The 27,090-nt window shown below is 55.2% G+C and overlaps 2 protein-coding genes across 2 annotated transcripts; one reads left to right on the top strand and one right to left on the bottom strand.

The window, feature by feature from the left end:
* The first annotated feature begins 1,986 nt into the window (after positions 1-1,986).
* On the top strand, positions 1,987-5,245 carry TMEM79 (transmembrane protein 79). The gene is made up of 3 exons (XM_029055455.1): positions 1,987-2,806; positions 3,777-3,990; positions 4,646-5,245. Exons 1-3 carry the CDS (start codon positions 1,987-1,989, stop codon positions 4,833-4,835), a joined length of 1,224 nt encoding a protein of 407 aa, XP_028911288.1. The 3' UTR covers positions 4,836-5,245.
* A 13,286-nt stretch (positions 5,246-18,531) lies between these two features.
* LOC100077145 (glycosylated lysosomal membrane protein) lies at positions 18,532-26,496 on the bottom strand. Its single transcript, XM_029055647.1, has 6 exons — positions 26,348-26,496; positions 22,427-22,693; positions 21,148-21,324; positions 20,244-20,477; positions 19,025-19,284; positions 18,532-18,846 (listed from the first exon to the last, which is right to left on the bottom strand). The coding sequence occupies exons 1-6, from the start codon at positions 26,465-26,467 to the stop codon at positions 18,681-18,683; spliced, it is 1,224 nt and encodes a 407-aa protein (XP_028911480.1). The 5' UTR covers positions 26,468-26,496; the 3' UTR covers positions 18,532-18,680.
* Positions 26,497-27,090: the final 594 nt, after the last annotated feature.

Genomic DNA, 27,090 nt, shown 5'->3' with positions numbered 1-27,090 from the left:
ATTGAGACTGTGAGCCCCACGCAGGACAGGGACTGTGTCCATCCTGAGTTGCTTGTAAATACCCCAGCGCTTAGTACGGTGCCAGCCACATAGCGCTTAACAAATCCCATTATTATTACTATTATTATATTATTATTATCCGACAGTTTCCCCCTTGAATTGTGGGCAGACTGTAGTCCACGTCACCCACTTCAGCACTGCACAGAGCAGGCACCCAGGACAGTACCTGGCACATACTAATAGGAATAGTAATAGTAATAATAATATATTAAGCCTCTTCTATGAGCCAAGCGCTGTTCTAAGCACTGGGATAGATGGGGTAGAGGCCTTCCCTGACTAAGCCCTCATTTCCTCTTTTCCCACTCCCTTCTGCCTCGCCCTGACTCACTCCCTTTATTCACGCCCACTCCCAGCCCCACAGCGCTTATGTCCACCTCTGGCATTTACTGATTTATATTCATTTCTGTCTCCCCCTCCTCTAGACTCTAAGCTCGTTGTGGGCAGGGGATGGGTCTGTTTGTTGTTATATTGTCCTCTCCCAGGTGCTTAGTGCAGTGCTGTGCACACAGTACGCACTCAATAAATACAATTGATTGATTGATACAAGGCCCTGTCCCATGTGGGGCTCAAAGTCTAAGTAGGAGGGCGTTGGATTTAATCCCCGTTTTTCCAGACGAAGAAACGGAGGCCCAGAGAAGGGAAGTGATTTGCTCAAGGTCACACAGCGGGCAAGTGGCAGCACGGGGATTAGAACCCAGATCCTCTGACTCCCAGGCCTGTGTTCTTTCCACTAGACTACACTGCTTTTCTAGAAGTAGAAATGGCGTCTATGTGCAGAACGGTGTGCTGAGCATTGGGCAGGAAGACGTGGGTGGGGATTAGCGTGAGCCCGCCGAATGCTCACGATCTAAGAACCCCTCCACCCTTCCCCACCGGCCCAGCACAATGCCTTGCAGAGAGTAGGCAACCGGTACGGGGCTCCGTAAAGGGTAGGCCTTCCCCTCTAAGATCGTCAGCTCGTTGCGTTCAGGGAAGGCGTCCGTTCTCTTCCTCTCTGGCGAGGGTTTAGTCCAGTGTTCTGTGCTCAATAAATAGGATTGACTGAGCGACGGCCAGATGGGGGACTCGGCACAGCGGTCCACCCGGGGCGCCCCTGCGGCCCCGGCCCGGGCCCTTTAAGGCGACCGCACCTGCCCCGGTCTGGCCGGTTTTGCCGAGGTGAGCCGGGGCGGAGCCGGGCCGGGCCGGGCCTGGAGGGGGGTGGCGAGGGGGGAAGGGGGGGAAGGGGTGTCCGGGGAGGAGCAGAGTCGTCGCCGCCGCAGAAGCCGGAGCCGCCCGGACCGACGGACGGCCCCCTGCCCGGCCCCCCGTGACCCTCCGCACCGTCCGACGGCAGGGACCCGCCGACGGTGAGACGGAACCGGGGTGGGGGTGGGGGCGGGGTCCCCCTCCCATCGGCCCCTGACCCCCTACCAGCTCCCCATCATCTTCCCCCATGGGCCCGGTCGGATGGGGGAAGGGGAGGGCAGGGGGATGTGGGAACCGGCGCTCCAGCTTGGGTGACCCCCATCCCCTGCCCTTGTACCAGGTCCCAGCTCTTGTCCTCACCCCTGTCCCTGCCCCATCCCAGGTCCCCGCCTCCCCCTCAACTCTCTTCCCCACCCTTGTCTCTGCCCCGCTGCAATCTTCCTGTCCTCTTCCTCACCCCCAATTCCTGCCTTCACTCCCAATCCCTGCCCTTCTTGTCCCAAACGCCCTGTGAGCCCTGTCCCCACCTCCCACCCCCTGCCCCTCTGGGATACCTGCCCCGTCCCCGCCCCTCCGGCTCCCCGTCCCTCTCGACCCCCTGCCCCCGGCCCCGGCCCCCTGCCCTCTCCACGGTGGTGGCGGCGACGGGGGGCAGGGACTGACAGATTTTCCTGCCCAGGGTGACGGCTGATGCGGCTCTAGGACCCCCGCCCGGCTCCCGCCCCCAACCCCACCGGCATGGTGGAACCCGAGACCCTGGCCCTCCTGGAGCTGGGGACGCCTGACCCGGAGCCCTCCAAGAAGCGGCCTTCCCACCCCCTGCCCCAGCCCTCGGCGGCATCCCCCGCCCCCAATGGCTCACTGGACGGGGAAGGGGTGAACGGCGCAGGGGAGGGGGATGCGACCAGCGAGGCGGCCACCCTGCCCTGGAGCCCCCGCTCCCCGTCGACCCCTCAGCCCAGCGCGCCCCTGGCCGACCCCTCTGAACCGCTGACCCTGCCCGGGTCCCGGGCCGCGGTGCCCATCGACCCACAGTGTGTGGAGCTGTGTCCGGCCCCGCCACGGCCTCCCGCCGACCTCATCGTCCGCTACGAGAGCGAGACGGGCCGCCCCCCGGACCCTCCCCACCCGGCCGTGGTGGGGTCCCCCGGTCGCAAGTGGGAGGCCGCGACCGGGGGGTCCCCAGGCCGCAAGTGGGAGGCCGCGACCGGGGGGTCACCGGGCCGCAAGTGGGAGGCCGCGGCGGGAGGGTCCCCGGGCCGCAAGTGGGAGGCCGCGACGGCAGGGCCCTCCTGCCGCAAGTGGGAGGTGGCGGCGGCGGGGCGGGAGCGGGTAGGGTGGTCCCGGTGCCCGGTGGGGTGCCGGGGCGGTGGGCGCGGCGAGCGGGACGGCTGGAGGGCGGTGGCGTCCATGGGGGCCGCCCTGGTGCTGTTCCCCTGCCTACTGTACGGCGCCTTCACTCTCCTGCCCTTCGACGCCCCGCGCCTGCCCACTCTTGCCTCCCGCCTCGTCTACACCCTGCGCTGCGGCGTCTTCGCCACCTTTCCCATAGTGCTGGGTGAGCCGAGGGGGCGGGAAAGGGCGGGAAAGGGCGGGAAAGGGCGGGAAAGGGCTGCCCGGACCTTCCCCCTGACCCCGGCCCTCCCGAGGCCTGGCACCCTGCCCTTGACCCCGCGACCCCATGTCCCCGGTCCTGCCCCGCTTCCATCGAGGACTTGGGTTCTAATCCCAACTCCGCCACCTGGGTGTCTGCTGGGTGACTTTGGGCAAGTCCCTTAACTTCTCCTTGCTTCAGTTCCCTCATCTGTAAAACGGGGATTAAGATCCAGGGGGACAACCTGATTACCTTGAGTCCACCCCGGGGCTCAGAACAGTGGTCGGCACGCTGTTAACAGATGCCACAGTTATTATCCCTGACCCCAAGTCCCTCTTGGCCCCATGACCCTGAGCCCGACACCCTGGCCCTCCCCCGGTGACCCCTGACCCCTATCTGGCAGATGACCCCGCTCCCCCCCCCCGCCCCTCCCATCCCTTATGTGCAGCGTGGCTCAGCGGCAAGAACCCGGGCTTGGGAGTCAGAGATCATGGGTTCTAATCCCGGCTCCGCCGCTTGTCAGCTGGGTGACTGTGGGCAAGTCACTTCACTTCTCTGGGCCTCAGTTCTCTCATCTGTCAAATGGGGATGAAGTCTGGGAGCCCCACGGGGGACAACCCGATCCCCCGCAGCGCTTAGAACATAGTAAGCGCGTAATAAATGCCATCATCATGTGGGTCCTGGTGGTCGGCCAGGCGGTGATCCCCTCCCAGGGTCCCGGCCTCTGCGCTGACCGCTGCGCTGACCCCAAGTCACTTAACTTCTCTGTGCCTCAGTTCCCTCATCTGTAAAATGGGGATTAAGACTGTGAGCCCCACGTGGGACAACCTGATTCCCCTATGTCTACCCCAGCGCTTAGAACAGTGCTCGGCACATAGTAAGCGCTTAACAAATACCAACATTATTATTATTATTATTATTACCCCCCGGGCAGGGCTGCTGGTACACGGCGTGTCCCTGCTGTGCTTCGGCTCCCCGCGGCCGTTCGCCGCCCCGCGGCCGGAGGTGGAACTGCACCGCCGCTACGTGGGTCAGTCGGTCCAGCTCTTCGTCCTCTACTTCTTCAACCTGGCCGTGCTGGCCACCCACCTGCCCCAGGACCGCCTCAAGCTGCTCCCGCTGCTCGCCGGCCTCTTCGCCATCTCCCGGTGCGCCCCGGGCCCGCCCCGCACGGAAACTGAATCCGGTCCACCGCCCCCTCCCCGGCCTGGCTGGGTTCCTGCCCACCTCCCAGGCTGGGGGGCCTAGCTGACCCCTGACCCGTGCCCCCTGCCCGCAGGGTGGAGTCCGGACTGACCTCTGACGGTGCCCTCTGCCCCCAAACTGGTGCCCTGACTGACCCTTGTCCCAAGTCCCTCGCCCCCAGACTGGGGTCCTGACCCCTGACCGGCGTCCCTTGCCTGCAGGCCAGTGTCCTGATCGGCCCCTGTCTGATGCTCCCTGCCCCCAAGCTGGTGCCCTGACTGTCCCTTGCCCCAAGTCCCCCGCCCTCAGACAGGTGTCCTGACTGATCCCTGACCGGCGCCCCTTGCCTGCAGGCCAGTGTCCTGATCGACCCCTGCTTGATGCCCCCTGCCCCCAAGCTGGTGCCCTGACTGACCCTTGTCCCAAGCCCCCCACCCCGAGACGTGTGTCCTGACTGACTCCTGACCGGGGCCCCTTTGCCCGCAGGCCAGTGTCCTGGTCGACCCCTGCCTGATGCCCCCTGCCCTCACGCTGCTGTCCTGACTGACCCCTGACCCATACCCCATGCCCCCAGTTGGGTATCCTGACCGACCCTTACCACTTGCTCCTTGTCCGCAGGCTGGTGTACTGGCTGACCTTCGCCATGGGCCGTTCTTTCCGCGGCTTTGGGTTCGGGCTGACGTTCCTGCCGCTGCTGGCCATGCTGGGGTGGAACCTGTACCACATGTTCCTAGTGGAGCCGGAGCGCCTCTTCACCCCCGCCGACCCCTCCGACCTCACCCGGGCCGGCCCCCGGCCCTGGGGCTGACGCCCCCCGCCTCGACCTCCCACCTCCGTCTCCCTCTGGACGCTGGGCCTTGGAGGGGGCCGGGGACGATGTGACCCCGGGGCAGGAGGCCCCCAATCTTCAGCGACCCCGGGGACTGTTACCATATCGTACGAAGATAGGTGGGCCCCTTCCCCGGAGGGGGCCCGGAAGCCGTCCTGCTGCCCCTCCCACGCACTGACCCCCAAGGGCGAGCCGCGCCCACCCTACTACTGCTTCTGGGCCATCGATCTTATTTATTGAGCGCTTACTTTGTGCAGAGCACTGAACCGAGCACTTGGGAGAGTAGAACAGAGTTGGTAGATGCATTTCCAGTGAGCTGGCACTTCTGGGCCCGGTGCTTCAAGTCCGGGGGTGGGGGTGGGTTGGAGTTCTATAGATCTATAAATCGCTCTAGCACAAGCCATCTGCTCTCATCCTCATCCTTGTGCGTCTCTGCGGGCCCTCACATTCCTTCTGCTCCAGGGCTCAGAGGGGTGGCGCAAAAGCCCTGGAGCCGCACAGCATGGCAGAGCCTGGAATGGAACATCGTTGAGGGACTTGTGGGGGGCCCGGAGAGAGCAGGGCTGAGAGATTCCAAGTGGGGTGGAAGGGGAGAGGATCTGGGAGGAAACTAGTGCAGGAGAAGGGCTTGGGACAGAACCAGGAGGGAGGCCAGAAGCAACCAAATTCATTCATTCATTCATTCAAGCATATTTTTTGAGTGCTTACTGTGAGCAGGGTGGCTCAGTGGAAAGAGCCCGGGCTTGGGAGTCAGGGGTCATGGATTCGAATCCTGACCCCACCAGCTTGTCAGCTGTGTGACCTTGAGCAAGTCACTTAACTTCTCTGTGCCTCAATTACCTCATCTGGGATGAAGACTGTGAGCCCTATGTGGGACAACCTGATGCCATTGTATCTACCCCAGCGCTTAGAACAATGCTTGGCACATAGTAAGCGCTTAACAAATACCATCATTATTATTATAGAGCACTGTACTAAGCGCTTGGGAAAAATACAATGCAACAATAATCAGTGACATTCCCTGCCCACAAGGAGCTCGCAGGAAGGGGAAGTAGGGGAAAGCTTCTGATAAATCCATGGTATGGGGAGGAAAAATGGGGTAATAATTATCACAATAATATTCATTCAGTTGTATTTTTTGAGTGCTTCCTGTGTACAGAGGACTGTATTAGGTGCTTGGGAGAATAACATTAAGCAGATAAATTTCCTGCCCACCGCCAGTTAAAGTCTAGAAGGAGAGACAGGCATTAATAGAAATAAATATATTACAGATGTGGACATAAGTGCTGTGGGGCTGGGAGGTACGTTTTAATTGCTTACTAGGTGCCAAGCACTGTTCTAAGCACTGGAGTAGTTACAGATTCAGCAGATTGGACACAATCCTTATCTCACTTGGGTCTCACCGGTTTTAATCCCTGTTTTACAGACAAGGCAACCGAGGTTTAGAGACCTCCAGTGACTTGCCCAAAGTCACATAGCAGAAGAGAGGCAGAGCCAGGATTTGAAACCAGGTCCTTCTGACTCCCAGGCCCGGATGCTATCCATTAGGCCACACTGCTTCTCTTCTCTATTGGATTATAATAATGAAAATTGTGGTACGAATTGAGTGCTTTGTGTATATGTCAAGCAGGTACTGAGCGCTGGGGAGGTACTAAATAATCAGATAGGACACAATCTCTGTCATGGGCGGGGCTCACAGTTGTTTAAGTGGGAAGGACAGCAAGTGTTTAATCCCCATAATACAGATAAGGAAGTGCAGTGATAACCCTCCTTCTCCCTATGTGGTGGAGGCAGAGATCCTCCCCGCTCATTATTCATTCATTCATTCATTCATTCATTCATTCATTCAATCGTATTTACTGAGGGCTTCCTGTGTGCAGAGCAATGTACTAAACGCTGGGGAAAGTTCAATAGCCACAGGGGTGCAGAGCCTCATGTGCAAAATCATGTTTGTTTGACTCCCACTCCTCTCATCCCTTCCCTGATCTGGGGGTAGGAAGTGTCCCCTGCACTCTCCTCTGTGTATCCCTGAGCTCCCCTCCATGTACCTGATCAGGCGTGTGACCCCGCGCTTCCCCCGTGACGCTCAGGGGGCCTGTAATAACAATAATAATAATAATAATAATAATAATAATGTCGGTATTTGTTAAGTGCTTACTCTGTGCAGAGCACTGTTCTAAGCGCTGGGGTAGATACAGGGTAATGAGGTTGTCCCACTTGAGGCTCACAGTCTTCATCCCCATTTGACAGATGAGGTCATTGAGGCCCAGATAAGTGAAGTGACTTGCCCACAGTCACCCAGATGACAAGTTGCCGAGCCGGGATTCGAACCCCTGACCTCGGACTCCCAAGCCCGTCCTCTTTCCACTGAGCCAGCCTGCTTCTCGTGTGTGCCTGTGTGTCCTCTTGTCCCATCCCGTCCCCCACGTGTACTTCACGGGGCACGTGTGTCACTCATTCATTCATTCAGTCGTCTTTATTAAGCTCTTACTGGGTGCAGAGCACTGTACTAGGCGCTTGGGAAAGTCCAAGACAGCAATAAACAGGGACATTCCCTGCCCACAACGAGCTCACAGTCTAGAGGGGGGGTAGAAACAGACATCAGTACACATAAATAAAATTACACTCCCCTCCGTGTACCCTTCCGTGTACCTCAGGAGCCGGGTGAGCCCCGCACCCTTCCACGTCCCCCCTGCCCGGCCCTGTCCTGGGCACTGGATGGCTTTGGCGCTTCGGATCATGAAGAAACAGAAGACTCATTCTCTGCTTCAGATCTCTCTCGGTGTCCTCGGTCAGGTCACTGCCCCATCGATGATGAGCTCCTCTCTATTCATTCATTCAATCGTTTTTACTGAGCGCCTACTATGTGCAGAGCACTGTACTAAGCACTTAAAAAGTAAAATTCAGCAACCAATTGAGACAATCTCTGTCCACAACAGGCTCACTGTCTAGAAGGGGGGAGTCAGACATCAAAACAAGTAAACAGGCATCAATAGCATCAATATAAATAAATAGAATTACAGATAATAATAATGTTGGTATTTGTTAAGCGCTTACTATGTGCAGAGCACCGTTCTAAGTGCTGGGGTAGATGCAGGCTCACAGTCTTCATCCCCATTTTACAGATGAGGTAACTGAGGCACAGAGAAATGGAGTGACTTACTTGCCCACAGTCATCCCAGCTCTGCCACTATCCCAGTTCTGCTACTTGTCAGCTTTGTGACTGTGGGCAAGTCACTTCACTTCTCTGTGCTTCACTTCCCTCATCTGTAAAATGGGGATGAAGATTGTGAGCCTCACGTGGGGCAATCTGATTACCCTGTAACTACCCCAGCGCTTAGCACAGTGCTCTGCACATAGTAAGCGCTTAACAAATACCAACATTATTATTTTGGCCGAGGCGGGATTCGAACCCATGGCGCCTGACTCCCAAGCCGGGGCTCTGTCCACTGAGCCACGCTGAGATATATACCCATCGAAACAAGTAAGCAGGCATTAATATAAATAAATAGAATTATAGATATGTACATATATACACAAGTACTGTGGGGCAGGGAGGGGGGTAGAGTACGGTGAGGCAAAGGGAAGGGAGGGGGAGCTGGGGGAAAAGGAGGGCTTAGTCTGGGAAGGCTTCCTGGAGGAGGTGAGTCTTCCAAAGGGCTTTGAAGGGGGGAAATTTGCTAGTTGGGCAGATCTGAGGAGGGAGGGTGTTCCAGGCTAGAGGTAGGACGTAGGCCGGGGGTCATTGGTGGGACAGGTGAGAACGAGGCCCATTTGGGTGAGCGGCACCAGGGGAGCGGAGTGTGCGGGCTGGGATGGAGAAGGAGAGAAAGGAGGCAAGGGGATGGAGAGCTTTGAAGCCAAGAGTGAGGAGTTGTTGTTTGATACGGAGGATGATAGGCAGCCACTGGAGATTTTTGAGGAAGAGGGCTGACCTGCCCAGAAGGTTTCTGTAGAAAGATAATCCTAGTGACGTATGGACTGAAGTGGGGAGAGACAGGAGGTTGGGAGGACAGAAAGGAGGGGGAATGCAGTCATCCAGTCGGGATAGGAGGAGTGATTGTACTAACGTCCTAGCCGTTTGGATGGAGAGGAAAGGGCGGATCTTGGCGATGTTGTGAAGGTGAGACATTTGGTAGACGTGTTTCCTGCCCAAAACGAGGTGACAGTCTTGGGGGAGGGGGAGAGGAAAAACAGGACTACAAAGAAAGAAATAGATAAAGGATGCATCAGGGCTGAGGCGCTGTGGGGCCCAGCGGAGGATCACAAAGAATAAAAGCTGCAAATCCAAGTGTTAGGGCTAGGTAGTGGGTTCTAATCCCGCCTCCGCCACTTGTCCGCTGTCTGACTTTGGGTAAGTCACTTCACTTCTCTGAGCCTCGGTTCCCTCTTCTGGAAAAGGGAGATTGAGACGGCGAGTCCCACGTGGGACAGGGACTGTGTCCAACCTGAGGACCTTGTATCTACCCCAGCGCTTAGAGCGGTGCTTGGCACGTAGGAAGCACATAGCAAACACCATAATTATATCAGGGTGACCCAGGACGGAGAGGGAGAAGGGGAGAAGCGGAGGGGTCGGGGAGGGGAGCAGGTGAAGACCCCGGTGAGCAGCTTTAGTTTGATCTGGGTGGACCCCCGCAATCCTACAACCCCCCCTCCCCATACCCTCACCCCTAAATCCCTGCTGCTTCTTTTCATTCATTCAGTAGTATTTATTGAGCACTTACTATGTGCAGAGCACTGTACTAAGCGCTTGGAATGTACAAATCGGTAACAGATAGAGACAATCCCTGCCCTGTGACGGGCTTACAGTCTAATCGGGGGAGACAGACAGACAAAAACAATAGCAGTAAATAGAATCAAGGGGATGAACATCTCATTAAAGCAATAGCAAATAATTAGAATCAAGGTGATGTTCATCTCATTAACAAAATAAGTAGGGTAATGAAAATATATACAGTTGAGCTTCTTCTGGCCCTGACCCCGCTGTCTTTTCCCAGGGACCTGATCTCTCCCCCATGTGCCCCTAATTGGGCCACAAAGCGCTGTGCCTTTAAGGCCCCATAGGCTGCTGGGCTCCTCCTTGCCCCATATAAGGGTCCCGGGCCAATGAAGCCCCTCACTCAGCTGTTGTGCCGAGAGCTGGGCTGCCCACTTTCTTCCCGGCAGTTGGTGAGTGAGGTGGGAGTTATGCTAGCTGACTCCCTCCTGGGTTCTTTCTTTTTTAGAGGTTTGGCACAGCTGTTGTGGATTTGGGATGATGATGACTGCTAATGAAAAAATAATTGATGGCTTTTGGGGGGCAGGGGTTGATACTGATGGGTCGAATGTGAGACTCTGCTGCTGCTGGAGGGTTCTGATGTTTATGGGGTCGTGGGGTGTGGGTCTGGGGAGGGGAGCATTGACTATAGGGATATTGATGTTTTATTGCTTCTGAGTTGGATGTTATTTAAGGTGTGTGGGGGTGGGGGGGAAGCCTAGTTCCGAGGCATGGTGCAGTGGATAGAACTTGGGAGGGAGAAGGTCATGGGTTCTAATTCTCCCTCCGCCATTTGCTGTATTACCTTTGGCAAGTCACTTCACTTTGCTGTGCCTCATTTAACTCAGCTGTAAAATGGGAATTAAGACCAGGCGCCCAATGTGGGGTAGGGATTGCGTCCAACCTCATTTACTTGTATCCCGCTCCCCCAGTAAGCACTTAACAAATGCCACAATGATTACTTTCTCCGTTGTATTCTCGCAAACGCTTCGTACGGTGCTGTGCACACGGTAAGAACTCAGTAAAAACCACTGACTGATGATGATTGAAGCTTAGGGAGGACCGTGCTGGGCGTCGCAAAGTAGATAGTTGAGACAGGTGGCTCTCCCTTTCTCTCTGCCTCCATGTCTGCGTCTGTGGCCCCTCTCCTCCTCTTCCTCCTCCCGGTTAGACTGGAAGCTCGTTTGGGCAGAGAGGTGTCCCCCCATACCTGCGCCGCCCCCCACTACCTCCCATTCCCTTCAGCATCACCCCAACTCCCTCCATAAGGTGTATAAGCGTATAACTATAATTCTCTTTATTGATGCCTGTTACTTGTAATATCCGTCTCTTCCCCCCGACCCCCTACTGTGAGCAACGATCGTCTTTATGTGCTGAATTGTACTTTCCAAGCGCTTAGTCCAGTGCCCTGCACCTAATAAGAGCTCAGTAAATACTATGGAATGAATGAATGAACGAACCACCCGTCGCTCCGGATCTTGCAGCCCCGCCGTCGAAGTTCCTAAGCAGGGCATATGCCTGCCGCTGCCCCGCAGCCTCGATTTCCACCCCCTGCCCCCCTGGCTCCGAACTGAGCGTTAACGCGTGGGTGAGGCTGGGTGGCATTGGGTTTGTATGTCTACCTGAGCTTGGCCGTGCAGGCCCCCAACCCCAAAGGGCCATGCCCCTGTCTGGGCCTACCCCGAGGGTAGGACCTCCGTGCCCACCCCACTCTCCGGGCAGGGACATGAAATGACAGAGCTCCTGTGGCAGTAAAGGGCGGTTGTTGTGTTTGTACTCATAAGCGTTTATTTAGTTCAGTGCTGTGCAGACGGTAAGCGCTCGATAAAGAGGACTGAATGAAGCAGTGGGGGCCCCATGAGGGTCAGCAGAGTGGAAACCCTTGCAGGGCAGGGATTGTAGTTGTTGGTAGAAGGTCTAGGGGGACCCGCCGTTGGATGGAGGGGGCTTGTGCCGAGGCCAAGGGCCGCCAAGAGGGAGGGGGGTTGGGCCGGACCCCTTCCCCCTGCCGGGCAGGTCGGGGTTGGGGTCGGAGTGGGACTGCCTCTCCTCCCTGCTGGGTAGTGGGCTTTTGCAGGGGAGAGGGACTGGGCCTGAGCTGTGCTCCATGCAAGGGGATCAAAACCAAGTGCCCAGCCCTGTCGGCCCTGGACCACTGTTCCCGGCAGAGAGTCGGACCCGCGTGGTGGAGGTGGATAGAGTCTGCTGGACAACTCCTTCCCAGGTGAGTCTCCTGGCGGGGCGGGGGCGGCCTCTGCTATCTCTGCAAGGGGGGAGGGAGGGGCCAAGGGGCCCAAAACCCCTCCTGGCCTAATGCCCCCTCCCCGCTAAGTCCCAGCACCCCACCCTTCTAACCATCCCTTTCTCTGGGGCTTCGACTCCCATTTCTCTGCTCTCCTGGGGAGAGGGGCCCTGGCCTTTTGGGGTGAGTGAAGGAGTGGTGGGGAAGCAGTTTAGGTCCGGGAATGGGAAAGGGGTGCTGGGCCCTCTCTCTAACTCTGGGCCACTCTTCCTGTTGTCTCCAAGGGCCAGTGGACCAGCTTTGGCAGAAGACCACCCGGACCCAGCCGTGCCAGCGGACCAGCCATGCCCGCAGAGCAGCCGTGCCAGCGGACCATCTAGCGGACCATCCAGGGGACCAGACGTGCCAGTGGACCATCCAGGGGACCAGCCGTACCAGCGGATCATCCAGGGGATCAGCGGACCATCGAGCGGACCAGCCATGCCAGCGGACCAGCCATGCCTCCAGACCCTCCAGCAGACTGCCCAGGCCCAGCAGTACCGGCAGACCATCCAGTGGACCAGCCATGCTAGCAGACCACCTATACCACCGGACTATCCAGCAGACCAGCTGTGCCCAGCCATGCCAGCGGATCATCCAGCAGACCAGCCCTGCCAGTAGACCACCGTAGTTTCTCCCAGGGCAGATGCCAGTTGCTAATACAAAGAGTGGTGCCCCTGCCCTGGGGCAGGCCCACAGCCTGAGCAACTGCTAGACCCAGAAGCGGCGGGGGGGCCCTGATGGGCCTTTGGTCTGATTGGGTTGGGCTTCCCCCGGCCTTGACTGGGGCTCCGTACCTGTGGCCCCCAGTTACGAAACCCCCAGGGGACCACCGCTCATCTCTCTCTCCCCTAGGGAAGTGGTGAATTGAAACTGCTGAGTAGCCACAAGTGATGTCTAGGAGGTGCTGACAGTGGAAGAGCGGCTCTCCAGCCACTTTTGTGCCCTCACACCTGTAGACAATGCTGGCTCTTGGGGCCCCAAATACTGATGGGCTCCAGCTCCTGACGTCATTTTTGGCTCCTCTGGAAGGGGATGTGTGTGTGTGTGTGTGTGTGTGTGTGTGTGTGTTTCTGTGCACACGTGCTATGGGGCTAGAGTGGGCATGGGAGGAAGTGAGGAGGAGGAATCTCTCTCAGGGGGAGAGGGTTCTGGACTCAGGGGCCAGGGCTCTGCTCAGGGACTCGGCCGATTTTGGACCCGCCTGCAGGGCTTGGGTGAAGCCTGGGGCCCTCAATTCTATAGACAGGCCAAGCCCTCCCTGCAGTCCGGTCTGCAGACCCCCTGCCCAGCTCTGGCCCACTGAGTCCAGACCCTCCCCTCTGACAATGGGGGAGGGGGGGACTAAGAGGGGAAGCAATGTCAGGAGTAGGGCTGTGTGATTGTCCAGGCACAAGAATAGGGCTGTGTGTGTGTGTGTGTGTGAGTGAGTAGATCAGGGCTGTGGGTGTCTATCCCCTTCTGGAGGAGCAGGGGAGGGGTCACTAAGGAGAACCCCCTCCATTTGTGGAGAGGAGAAAATATGCCAAGAGTCAAAAGGCTGTGGCATTCTGACTCCCACCCATTACATCTGTCTCCCCCTAATCCTTCATCTGTTTCCCCTTTGGTTCCATATTTGAACCATATTTGTTATGGAATAAATCATGTGTGTGTGACTTGAGCTGTTATCCTTTGTCAGGGAGGGGGCCTTCAGGGGTGGTTTGGGGATCAGAGAACTCTGGGACCACTGGCTGTGGGTATCACACTGTCCTGAGTGCTTGGGAGAGGACTACAGCTAGTAAACATCTTCCAAGTGATTATTCCAGTGCTCGTCACACAGTAAGCACTCAAATTCGATTGGTTGAGGGGCTTGGCATCTAGTAGTGGGGACAGATGGGCACCTGAGTCAATGGCTGCTAGGAGAAAGAAGTGGACGTGGAAAGGAGTGAAGGCTTAAGTCGCAGGCGGTAAAGTCTGGAGCCTGAAATATCTGCTTGTAAAGCCCTTCAAGGCAGATCAGCGCTAGGGAGATGACAGAATTTACACACCTGAGTATAGTTACCTAAAGTAGTCGTAGTCGATTGCCCTGGCTTGGGCATGCGGTATCACACTCCTCACCATTGGTTTCTCAATCCCCCTGCCCTCTCCTACCTCACCTCGCTGCTCTGCTACTCCAACCTGGCCCTTACACTTTGCTCCTCTAATGCCAACCTTCTCAGTGTACCTCAATCTCGTCTATCTTGTTACCACCCTCTCACCCAAGTCCTGCCTGCCTTGGGCCTGAAATGCTCTCCCTCCTCAGTCCTCCCTAACTCTACCCTGTTTGAGGCTTATTGAAGGCACATCTCCTCCAAGAGGTCTTCTGTGACTAAGCCAGACTGAGCTCCCCCTTTCCCTCTGCTCCCCCTCCCCCCAGCACTGTGCTCATTTGTATATATTACTCTATTTATTTTGTTAATGAGGTGTATATCTCCTTGATTCTATTCATCTTGATGATGTCTTGTTTTATTGCATTCTGTTTTGCTGTGTCCCCCGTTTAGACTGTGAGTCTCTCAATGGGCAGGGATTGTCTCTATCCGTTGCCGAATTGTATATTCCAAGCACTTAATACAGTGGTCTGCACATAGTAAGTGCTCAATAAATGCTATTGAATGAATATGCCTACCTTTCCTCTTTTCCCACTCAATTCTGCATCACCCTGACTTGCTGCTTTTATGCACCCCACCCCAACCTCACAGCACTTGTGTATATATGTCATTTATTTTTATATATTAATGTCTGCTTCCCCCTCTAGACCATAAACTCGTTGTGCACAGGGAATTTCAGTTGTTGTCATTCTCCCGAGCACTTAATACACAGTGCTCTGCATACCCCCTTCCCCTCCCCACAGCACTTGTGTATATTTGTACATATTTATTACTCTATTAATGAGTATATATCTGATTCTATTTATTTTGATGGTATTGATGCCTATCTACTTTTTTGTTGTCTGTCTGCCCCTTCTAGACAGCTTGTTGTCGGGTAGGGATTGACTCTTTCTGTTGCCAAATTGGTACTTCCCAAGCGTTTAGTACAGTGCTCTGCACACAGTAAGCACTCAATAAATATCAATGAATACAGTAAATGCTCGCTAAATGAGTGCTCTCAGAGGGGGGATTGAGTTCAGAGGGGCAAGTATATAGATTGGGGGCACGTGCAAGGAAAGGACAGACAGTCAATTGTATTGATGGAGTGTTTACTGTCTGCAAGGCACTGTACTAAGTGATTGGGAGGGTCCAAAATGTACCGGTATGCCAGACACATTCCCTGCCTACAACAAGCCTATGGTTTGGGGTGGGAACTCTGCCAGAAGGGAGGATGTGAGCAAGAGATAAACAGCAGGAGCTGGAAACAAGGCTAGGTGAATGGGTTGACTTGATGAGAGGAATGAAGGGTGGGAGCTGAGGTAAGGTGAGAAAGGAGCTGATAGGATAGAGCTGATAAAAATAACAGAGAAACAGGGTGGTGGAGTGGAGAGAGCCCGGGCCTGGGAGTCAGATGGTCATGGATTCTAATCCCAGCTTCACCAGTCATCTGCTGTGACCTTTGCCAAGTCACAACACTTCACTGTGCCTCAGTTACCTCATCTGTAAAATGAGGATTGAGTCTGTTATACCCACATGGGACAGGGGCTGTGTCCATTCTGACTTGCTTGTATCCATCCCAGGGCTTAGTACAATGCCTGGCATTTAAGTGCCTGACAAATAGCATATTCTTCTTATTACTAATACCACAATATTATTATTAATGTCTTAATGCTTAAAGATCTACTAACTTTGGGGAAATCCTAGCTCTGCCTTCTGATTACTTTGTGAAATTGAGCAAGTCACTTCACTTCTCTTTGCCTCACTTACCTCACCTGTAAAATAGAGATTGATTGTGAGCACCAGGTGCAAGAGTGATTAGTTTGTATCCACCCTAGTGCCTGGAACTTATTAGATGCTTAAATACTTAACAGGCCCTAGTGGAAAGAGCATGGGCCTGAAAGTGAGAAGGACCTGGGTTCTAATCCCAGCTCCACCACTTAAGTACTATGTGAACTTGGGCAACTCACTTAACTTCTCAGTGCCTCAGTTAAATCTGTAAAATGGGGATTAAAGACTGAGCTGCCCCTGTGGGACATAGACTGTGTCCAACCTGATTAAGTTATAATAATAATAATGGCATTTAAGTGCTTACTATGTGCCAGACACTGTACTAAGTGCTGGGTATATACATAGTAAGCACTCAAATACCATAAAAGAGGGTGAGATACTAATCAGGTTGGGATATCCCAAACACTTGCCCGAGTCTGGATGGAGGGAAAGGGGTAGAGTCCACATGTGAGCTAGTGGAAGAAGGGAAAGGATGTGGTGACAGACTGGAGGTGGAAGTTGAAAGAGAGGGACAGGTCAAAGAGAATACCAAGGTTGCAGGCTTGAGGGCAGGAAGGTGGAGGTGTTGAATGAGAGGCAGGAGGGAGGCAGGCAGCAGAAATGAGATCAGTTATGGACAGGTAGAGCTTGGGCCTGTGGCATATCCATGGAGGGATATGCTGGAGGCTGGAGGAGATGGGAGATTGCAAAAAAAAAAAAAAAAAAAGGTGGGGACTATTTATCTTCAATTTTTTTTAAATAGTAGCATTGTGGCCTAAGGGAAAGAGCAAAGGCCTGAGAGTCAGAGGATGTGGGTTCTAATTCTGCCTCCACCACTTGCCTGCTGTGTGACCTTGGGCAAGTCACTTCTATGCCTCACTTTCCTGAGGATTTAAATTGGGGATTAAATAATAAGAATGATGGTATTAAAATGCTTCCTATGTGCCAGTCACATCACTAAGCACTACATGCAAGCAAATCTGGTTGGACACAGTCCCTAACCCACATGGGGTTCACGGTTTTAATCCCCATTTGACAGATGGGGTAATGCAGTTAGAAGTGAGGGGACTTGCCCAAATCACACAGTAGGCAAGTGGCAGAGCCGGGATAAAGTCCTTCTTGCTTTTACGTAGCCTACGAGCCCAATGTGGGGCAGGGACTGTGTTCACCCTGATCCACTTGTATCTAACCTAGTGCTTCAAACAATGCTTGACACATAGTAAGCACTTCAAAAAAAATACCATTAAAGAGGAAAAAAAAGCAGGGCCCTAGTTGGCTTTCCTGACCTGCAGGCAGGGCAGCAGCCGCACCACCTGGTGAAAGGGGCAGAGGACTGGGAGGCAGGAGACCGCCCCCCAGCCCCTTTTATAATAGAATATAGAATATAATATAATCCTATTTATAATAGATTCTGCTTAAGGCCCACTGTGTCATTTTAGGCAAGTCAGTCAATCAAAAGTACTTACTGAGTGTTTAATACAAGCAGAGCACTGTATTAAACACTTGGGAGAGTACCATAACAAAGACACAGTCCTTTCAGTCTAGGGGAGAGACCGACATTAATAAATGACAGATGTGGACATGAGGGGTGGGAGGGGGGAATGTATAAAGGGAGCAAGCCAAGGCAACTCAGAAGGCAGTTGAAGAAAAGGAAAAGAAGGCTTCGTCAGGGGAGGCCTCTTGGAGGAGATGGGCCGCCGATAAGGCTTCGAAGAGGAGGGGAGAGTCATTATCTGTCGGATTTGAGGAGGGAGGGTGTGGGGTCAGCAAGGAGGTAGATGAGACCAAAGTACAGTGAGAGGGTTGGGTTGTAGTAGGTAAATAGTGAGGTGAGAAGGGGCAAGGTGATTGACTGCTTTAAAGCCGGTGGTGAGGAGTTTCTGCTTGATATGGAGGTTGATGGGCAGCCACTGGAGGGTCTTCCGGAGTGGGGAAACATGGCCTGTATGTCAAGTACAAGTCCCAATTTCTCTGTGCTTCCATTCTCTCATCTATAAAATGGGGGTCCAATACCTGTTCTCCCTGCCCACTTCTCATAAGGAGGAGACTGTGAGAGATCTGGCTTCTGTATCTGCCTTCACCCTTAGTCCAGTGCTCTGCCCATAGTGAGCATTTAGCAAATATCACAAGGGCAGGTCTGGGGTTCTAATGCCCACCTCCCCCATCCTGGGTGCAGCTGGTGACATCCCCCGGTGTGGGCCAAGAGAGGGCACCCCCAACTGCCTGCATACCTGCCTGGGGAGCCTGAGCTGGGCTAAGTCTGACAAAAGTGGGAGTCTGAGTGGGGGGCGGATACTGCAGGGGTGACCTGTGTGGAGGCACCCCTCACCTCCAGCCACCAAGGGGGTGATGATTGAAAGGGCCCACATGGGCACAGTCGTTAAGAGAATGCTCACTTGGGCCGGGCTGGGAGGAGGAGCTAGCGATGTGGATGCCCCCTTAAGAGATGACAGACAAAAAGAGGAAATCGAGGCAGAGTAATGGTATCGTGGTTAGAGCACGAGCCTGGGAGTCAGAAGGTCATGGGTTCTAATTCCCACTCTTCCACTTGACTGCCGTGTGACCTTGGGCAAGACACTTTACTGGGCCTCGGTTCCCTCATCTGTAAAATGTGGAAGGAGACCGTGAGCCCCATGTGGGGCAGGGACTGTCCAACCTGATTTGCTTGTATCCACCTGAGCATTTAACACAGTGCCTGGCACAGAGTAAGCGCTTAACAAATACCACAGTTACTACTATTATTCCCACAGAGAGGCAGAGACTGAGCCATGTGAAAAAATAAAGTTTATTGGATTCTCCTCCCCTCCTCCCCCCAACCCCCTCTGTCCTAGCCCAGGGGAGCAGGGGAAAGGCCAGGGAGTCACAGAGATTGGCAGAGATGGAGGCCAAAAGCAGCATGCCTCTGCGGCGGGGCCTCAGTTGATGAGATCGTACTCGGACTGGCGACGGCGGAGGAGCAGCAACGCGAGCCCCCCGGCCAAGAGCAGCAGGACGGGGGCTCCCAGGGCCGTGGCTGTGATCCCCAACACCAGGGGGGAGAAGTCATCAGCTGGGGGGGCGCCCACACCCAAGAGAGCTGACCTGCAGGGCGACGGAAGAACTTTCAACCCCCGCCCCCTTCTCCCCAGATTTCTTCCCCTCCTACTAACCCTCCCACCCACTCCCCCAACCCTGCCCTTTATCTCTCTCCCTCCTCCAAGACCCATTTCTACATACACACGTTGTTTCCAGCTCCCCGCCCTCGCCCCTTGGATCTCACCAGCTGAGATAGCGGTGGTCCTCGTAGGCGGCCCCCTCGGGCCCTCCCCAGGAGAGGTTCAGCGCCGTGAGGTCTGGGTAGGGGCCCGGGCCGAAGAAGGCTCGAAGCAGGAGCGAGGGTGGGGTCTCTCCCGTGGCAGGGCTGGGGGCGTCCACCCGGGCCGGCAGGGCTCCCCCTCGTTCGGCCCCCGGTGAGGAGAAGGCCACGGGCCTCCATTGGAGGAAGCCAGAAGTGGGGGAGCCCCAGAGCAGACGGACCAGCTGTGGAAAAAGGCGGAAGGAGGGTCGGGGAGGAGCGGGGTGTGGGGAGAGCCGGGAGGTGGGCGCAGAGGAAGACGGACCACCGGGGCCTCCAGCTCTCCGGGGGTTGGAATCCCTCTGTCCCGGCCCAGCCGACAGGAGCAGCATGGCCTAGAGGAACAGACACGGCCCTGGGAGCCAGAGGCCCTGGGTTCTAATCCTCCTCTGCCCTGCACCTGCACTGTGACCTAGAGCAAGTCATTTAACTTCTCTGTGCCTCAGATCGCTCACCTGGAAAGTGGTGATTCAATACCTGTTCTTCCTCCTACTTTAAACTGTGAGCCCCATGTGGGACCTGATTATCGTCTATCTATCCCGGCACTTTGTACAGTGCTTGGCACATAGTAAGTGCTTAAAAATTGCCATTATTATTATTATTATAGGGGGCTTTCCCTGACTAAACCTTTCCTTCCTCTTCTCCCACTCCCTTCTGCATCGCCCTGACTTGCTCCCTTGATTAATGCCCCCTCCCAGCCCCACACCACTTATGTCCCTATCTGTCATTTATTTGTATTAATGTCTGTCTCCCCCTCTAGACTGTAAACTCGTTGTGGGCAGGGAATGTACCTGATATATTGTTATATTGTAAGAATAATAATAATTTCGGTACTTGTTAAGCACTTACGTGCCAAGCACTGGTCTCAGCCCTGGGATAGACACAAGTTAATCGGGTTGGACACTCCCTGTCCCACATGGGACTCGCACTCTTAATCCCCATTTATAATGAGATACTGAGGCACAGAGAAGTGAAGTGACATGCCCAAGGTCACGCAGCAGACAAGTGGCAGAGCTGGGATTAAAACTCAGGTCCTTCTGACTCCCGCCCCATGCTCTATCCTCTTCGCCACGCTGCTTCCCAAGCGCTTAGCCCAGTGCCCCGCACACGGTAAGCGCCCGATAAATAGGATCGACCTACTGACCTGGAAGACGGCGGGCGAGTACTCGTCATCGATGGAGCTGAGCTCCTCCAGGCGGGGCAGGGGGCCGGGCCGGGGGCCGGGCCCGCGGCTCAGGGTCAGCACCTCCAGGCCGAAGACCGAGCGGTTCCCACGGGGGGCGACCCCGTCCAGCTCCAGCTGCAGTTGGCAGCTCCCGGGCACGTGCAGGAGGCGGGGCGGGAGGCGCGGGCGGCCGTGGTCCGCGAATGCCCGCACCTGCAGAGGGGCACAAGGGACGGCCAGAGATGATGGTAATAAACATCATTATTACGGTACTTGTTAAGCACTCACTATGTGCCAGGCACCCTTCTAAGCGCTGGGGTAGATAGAGAAGCAGCGTGGTTCAGTGGAAAGAGCCCGGGCTTGGGAGTCAGAGGTCGTGGGTTCTAATCCCGGCTCCGCCACTTGATAGCTGGGTGACTCTGGGCAACTCACTTCACTTCTCTGGGCCTCAGTGACCTCATCTGTAAAATGGGGATGAAGACTGTGAGCCCCATGAGGGACAACCTGATGGCCTTGTATCCCCTCAGCGCTTAGAACAGTGCTTTGCACATAGTAAGCGCTTAACAAATACCAACATTATTATTAACATTATTATTACAGGTGAATCAGGTGGGACCCAGTCCCTGTCCCACATGGGGTTCACACTCATCGCCCTTTGACAGACGAGGTAACTGAGGCCCAGAGAAGTGAACCGATGTGCCCCAAGTCACGCAGCGGACAAGTGGCATAGTGGCATTCGAACCCAGGTCCATATGACTCCCAGGCCCAGGCTCTCTCCATTACCCCACGCCGCCTCTCCTCAAAGACAACCCTGACGCCCCCCGCCCCGCCACCTCCCGACCTCGCTCTCGGCCCAGCCGCTCCGGCCCCGCGCCCATCCTACCCGGAGGGCCAGGCTGCCCCGGGCAAAGGCGGCGGCGGGGTCGGCGGCCGGACGCCCGCGGAAGGTGGCCGTCAGGGTCGAGGCGTTGAGGGTGGGGCCCAGCTGGTCCCAGGAGAAGTTGGTCAGCGGGTACGGTGGGTAGATGCCTGGTCCCAAGCTGTTGGCCTCCTCAAACAGCTGTGGGGGAGAAGGGAAGAGGCGGTGAGGGCCCCCCGTTCATCCAATCGGATTTATTGAGCGCTTACTGTGTGCAGAGGACTGTACTAAGCACTTGGAAGGAACAATTCGGCAACAGGTAGAGACCCCCCACCCAGGCATAGCCCGCGGACGACCACTCTCCCCCGTTTCAAAGCCTTACTGAAGGCCCATCTCCTCCAAGAGGCCTTCCCTGATTAAGCCCTCCTTTCCTCTTCTCCCACTCCCTCCTGGCGCGGCGACTGTTCCCTTTATTCCTCCCCACTCCCAGCACTTGTTCATTCATTCGGTCGTATTTATTGAGCACTTAGGGTGCGCCAAGCACTCTACTAAGCACTTGGGTCCGGATCCATTCATTTACCGATAGTAATAATGACGATGGTATTTGTTAAGCGCTTTACTATGTGCCAAGCACCGTTCTAAGCGCTGGGTAATGGAGGTCTCCCCCTCTGGACTGTAAACTCGTTGTGGGCAGGGAATGCGTCTGTCTGTTGTTGTACTGTTTAGACTGTGAGCCCGTCACTGGGCAGTGATCGTTTCTATCTGTTGCCGAATCGTACATTCCAAGCGCTTAGTACAGTGCTCTGCACATAGTAAGCGCTCAATAAATACTATTGAATGAATGAATGAATACCATACTCTCCCAAGCACTTAATCCAGGGCTTTGCACACAGTAAGCGTTCAATATTCATCCCCCACTCCCAGATCCACAGCACTTACGTTTCTATCTGTAATTCGTTTATTTCGATTAACGTCTGTCTCCCGTTGTAGGCCGTCAGCTCGACCATTCAGTAGTATTTATTGAGGGCTTACTAAGTGCAGAGCACTATACTAAGCGCTTGTAATGTACAATTCGGCGACAGAGACGATCCCTGCCCAAGGACGGGCTCACAGTCTGATCATTGCGGCCAAGGGATGTGTCTACCGATTCTGTTCTACTGGGCTCTCCCAAGTGCTTAGTCCAGGGCTCGGCACACAGTAAAGCGCTCAATAAATAGGTCTGAGCGACTGACCCCGGCCGGTCCCCCCGTCCCAGGCCGCAGCTCGTCCATCCCCGTCTCCGCCCCCTCCCGCGTGCACACACCTTGGTCAGGAGGAGGACGGCAGCGAAGCGCACGGAGGCGGAAGGTTGCACGGACAGGGCCCCCGCGGGGTCGGGGCCCAGCAGGCGGGTCCAGTTGATGTGGAGGACGCTGTCCGGCCGGTCCGTGGCCACCAGCAGCCCCGTGGGAGCGCCCCGCTCGCTGCTCCACACCACGTGGACGGTCGACTGCGTCCCCGCCGCCCGCACGTGCAGGACGTTCGGGGGAGGACCGGGGCCCGGCCAGCCTGGACTCAGCTCCAGGGTCACCTGCCGGATGGGACATCAGCCCATCAGATAATAATAATAAAAATAATAGCGGTATTTGTTAAGCCCTTACTACGTGCCAGGCACTATACTAAGAGCCGGGGTAGATAAAAGCTAGTCGGGTTGGACACACGGGTCTCCCTGTCTCCATCCCCATTTTACAGATGAGGGAACTGGGACCCAAAGAAGTGAAGTGACCGGCCCAAGGTCACGCAGCAGACAAGTGGCGGAGCCGGGAGGAGAAGCCGTGTCATTCATTCATTCAGTCGTATTTGAGTGCTTACTATGTGCAGAGCACTGTACTGAGCGCTTGGTATGGACAATTCGGCAACCGAGAGAGACAACCCCTGTCCAGTAACGGGCTCCATGTCCTTCTGATGCCCAGATTCTAGCCATTAGGCCATGCTGCTGCTCCAGACCAAATTTTGTATCCGCCCGCCCCGTTTACCGTCTCACTGCCACTTGCTGCTGCGCCTCTTGTCCCCTTTCATGCTCTTCCTCGGCCTGCAACTCCCCAAATCCGCCAGACCCCCCCCTCCTTGAATCCTTGGGCAAGCCGTCCCCCATTAACTCCCAGCTCCCCAGTAAATTCACAATTTACTGGTAAATTACCTGTAAATTTACCTGAGTAAATTTGCCTGTAAACTCCTTGCGGACAGGGGCCGTATCTACTAACTCTATTGTACGGCGTTGGCCCAAAGCGCTTAGGACAGTGCTCTGCACGCAGCAAGAGCTCAATCGACACCACCTATCGATACAAGTCCACCGGCCATCTCTGGTTCCTCCGCCCTTAGTAATCGATCGATCGATCGGTATATATCGAGCATTTAGTCTGTGCAGAGCACTGTACTAAGCGCTTGGGAGAGGACAATACAACAGAGTTGGCAGTCTCATACCCTGCCCGCAACGAGCTTGGAATCTAAAGGGAGAGAGGGACTTTAATAGGAATAATGTATAATTTGTAATTTAAAGCTCTGGACATAAGTGCTGTGCGGTTGAGGTTGGGAGGAGTATCAACGGCCCAAAGGTGACCCATCCAAATGCATATAATAACAACGGTATCTGTTAAGCACTTACTTTGTGCCAAGCACTGTTCTAAGCACTGGGTGGGGATACAAGGTAATCAGGTTGTCTCCCGCAGTTTTAATTCCCATTTTCCAGATGAGGTCACTGAGGCCCAGAGAAGTGAAGCGAGTTGCCCTAAGTCGCACAGCCGACCAGTGGCGGAGGGGGGATTGGAACCCACGACCTCTGACTCCCACACCCGTGCTCTTTCAACCGAGTGCCTGGCACATAGTAAGCGCTTAACGGATATCATCACTGAGAAGCAGTGGGGCTTGGTGGAAAGAGCCCGGGCTTGGGCATCGGAGGACGTGGGTTCTAATCCCCCCTCCGCCACTTGTCTGTTGTTTGACCTTGGGCAAGTCTGGGCCTCCGTTACCTCCGCTGGAAAATGGGGATTAAGACTGTGAGCCCTAGGTGGGACAGTGTGATGCCCTTGTATAACCACCATGGTATTTGTTAAGTGCTTGCTAGGTGCCAAACACTGTTCTAAGCGCTGGGGTAATTACAAGGTAATGGGATTGTCCCACGTGGGGGGCTCACAGTCTTCATTCCCATTTGATAGATGAGGGAACTGAGGCCCAGGAAAGTGAAGCGACTGGTCCAGAGTCACCCAGCTGACAAGTGGCTGAGCTGGAATTAGAACCCACGACCTCTGAGTCCCAAGCCCGGGCTCTTTCCACTAAAGCCAAGCCGTATCCTTGCGGTACAGCGCTCTGCACACATTAAGCGCTCGACAAATACGATCGAATAATAATAACAATGGTGGTATTTGTTAAGCGCTTACTTTGTGCCAAACACTGTTCTAAGCGCTGGGGAGATCCAAGGTGATGAGGTGGTCCCCCGTGGGGCTACCAGTGTTTCTCCCCATTTTCCAGATGAGGGAACTGAGAGAAGTGAAGCGACTGGCCCAAAGTCCCCCAGCTGACAAGCGGCGATTAGAACCCATGACCTCTGACTCCCAAGCCCGGGCTCTTGCCACGGAACCTCGCTGCTTCGAATCCCGCCCCCGCCACAGCGTTTAGCACAGGGCTTGGCCCCCTAAGCGCTGAGCACATGCCGTCACGATGATGGTGAGTAGAGAAGCAGCGTGGCTCAGTGGTGAGAGCCCGGGCTTGGGAGTGAAAGGTCATGGGTTCGAATCCCCCCTCTGCCACTTGTCAAGCTGGGTGACTGTGGGCAAGTCACTTCACTTCTCTAGGCCTCAGTGACCTCATCTGTAAAATGGGGATGAAGACTGGGAGCCTCACGTGGGACCACCTGATGAGCGTGGCTCAGTGGAAAGAGCACGGGCTTTGGAGTCAGGGCTCATGAGTTCGAATCCCAGCTCTGCCACTTGCCGGCTGTGTGACTGTGGGCAAGTCACTTAACTTCTCTGTGCCTCAGTTCCCTCATCTGTAAAATGGGGATTAAGACTGTGAGCCCCACGTGGGACAACCTGATTCCCCTATGTCTACCCCAGCGCTTAGAACAGTGCTCGGCACATAGTAAGCGCTTAACAAATACCAACATTATTATTATTATTATTATTACCCTGTATCTCCCCCAGCTCTTAGCACAGTGCTCTGCACACAGTAACTGTTTAACAAATACCAACATTATTATTATTATTATTAAATGGGGATTAAGACTGGGAGCCTCATGTGGTACAACCTGATGACCCTGGATCTCCCCCAGCGCTTAGAACAGTGCTCTGCACATAGTAAGCGCTTAACAAATACCAACATTGTTATTATTATTGGGAAGCAGTGTGGCTTAGTGGCAAGAGCCCGGGCTTGGGAGTCAGAGGTCATGGGTTCTAATCCCTGCTTTGCCACTTGTCAGCTGGGTGACTGTGGGCAAGTCACTTCCCTTCTCTGGGCCTCAGTGACCTCATCTGTAAAATGGGGATGAAGACAGGGAGCCCCAAGGGGGACAACCTGATGACCCTTTATCTCCCCCAGTGCTTAGAACAGTGCTCTGCACATAGTAAGCGCTTAACTACCACCAACATTGTTATTATTATTATTATTAAAGGGGACTTAAGACTGTGAGCCTCCTGTGAGACCACCCAATGACCCTGTATCTCCTCCAGGGCTTAGAACAGTGCTCTGCACATAGTAAGCGCTTAACATACTAACATTATTATTATTAGTAGTAGTATTAAATGGGAATTAAGACTGGGAGCCTCCCGTGGGACCACCCGACGACCCTGGATCTCCCCAGTGTTCAGAACGGTGCTCTGCACAGAGTAAGCACTTAACAAATACCAACATGATTATTAGTAGTATTAAATGGGAATTAAGACTGGGAGCCTCCCGTGGGACCACTTGATGACCCTGCATCTCCCCCAGCGCTTAGAACAGTGCTCTGCACAGAGGAAGCGCTTAACGACCAACATTATTATTATTATTAAGTGGGACTTGAGACTGGGAGCCTCCCGTGGGACCACCCGATGACCCTGGACCTCCCCCAGCGCTTAGAACAGTGCTCTGCACAGAGGAAGCGCTTAACAAGTACCAACGGTATTATCAGGATTCCGAGTGGGTGGGCCGGTCCCGCAGGGGCGGGTCCGGACCCCGGGGGTCCCCCGGGGGGGGGGGGGGAGGGTCTTACGTTGCGGGGCTCCCCGGGTTGCGGGGCTGCGGCCAGGACCGGCCCTGGGACCAGGAGCAAGAGGAGGAGGAGGGGAGGCGATGGACCCCCATGACCCCCGACCTCCTCGCTGCCCCCCATGCGGTGTCCGCACACGTGACCCCGCCCAGCTGACGGGGGGGAGGTGCGGGGAAGGGGGGAGGGGCGATGCGGGGCGGGGGGGGGGGGGCCTTAAAGGGGCCGCTCCCCATTATCCAGTCCCGGGGGGGCGGCTCTTCCTGATGATACTACACTGCCGCGGCTCAGTGGAAAGAGCCCGGGCTGGGGCGTCAGTGGTCACGGGTTCGAATCCCGCCTCTGCCACTTGTCAGCTGGGCGACTGGGGGCGAGTCACTTCACTTCTCTGGGCCTCAGTGTCCTCATCTGGAAAATGGGGGTTAACTGGGAGCCTCACGTGGGACCACCCGATGACCCTGGATCTCCCCCAGCGCGCACATAGTAAGCGCTTAACAAATACCAGTATTATTATTATTTGCTAAGCGCTTCCCAGGTGCCCAGCACCAGGGTAATGATGACTCTGATGATGGTAGTTGGTAAGCGTTGACTAGGTGCCAAGCACTGTTCTAAGCGCTGGGGGATTCATTCAAGAGTATTTATTGAGCGCTTACTATGTGCAGAGCACTGGACTAAACGCTTGAAATGGACAAATGTGCAGACAAATGGACAATTCGGCCACAGGTAGATACAAGGTGAGGAGGTGGTCC

This window comes from Ornithorhynchus anatinus, chromosome X5 (assembly GCF_004115215.2).
Source record: "Ornithorhynchus anatinus isolate Pmale09 chromosome X5, mOrnAna1.pri.v4, whole genome shotgun sequence".
NCBI lineage: Eukaryota > Metazoa > Chordata > Mammalia > Monotremata > Ornithorhynchidae > Ornithorhynchus > Ornithorhynchus anatinus.
This window is presented reverse-complemented; position numbering and strand designations above follow the sequence as displayed.

What these genes read in the sequence shown, in the direction of transcription:
- TMEM79 (XM_029055455.1), top strand. Translation starts at nt 1,987, where the DNA reads ATGGTGGAACCCGAGACCCTGGCCCTCCTGGAGCTGGGGACGCCTGAC. An exon ending in CACCTTTCCCATAGTGCTGG is followed by an intron (nt 2,807 to 3,776) that starts GTGAGCCGAGGG and finishes CCCCCCGGGCAG; the next exon opens with GGCTGCTGGTACACGGCGTG. An exon ending in GGCCTCTTCGCCATCTCCCG is followed by an intron (nt 3,991 to 4,645) that starts GTGCGCCCCGGG and finishes CCTTGTCCGCAG; the next exon opens with GCTGGTGTACTGGCTGACCT.
- LOC100077145 (XM_029055647.1), bottom strand. Translation starts at nt 26,467, where the DNA reads ATGGGGGGCAGCGAGGAGGTCGGGGGTCATGGGGGTCCATCGCCTCCC. An exon ending in CCGTCCTCCTCCTGACCAAG is followed by an intron (nt 21,325 to 22,426) that starts GTGTGTGCACGC and finishes TCTCCCCCACAG; the next exon opens with CTGTTTGAGGAGGCCAACAG. An exon ending in GGGGCAGCCTGGCCCTCCGG is followed by an intron (nt 20,478 to 21,147) that starts GTAGGATGGGCG and finishes GCCCCTCTGCAG; the next exon opens with GTGCGGGCATTCGCGGACCA.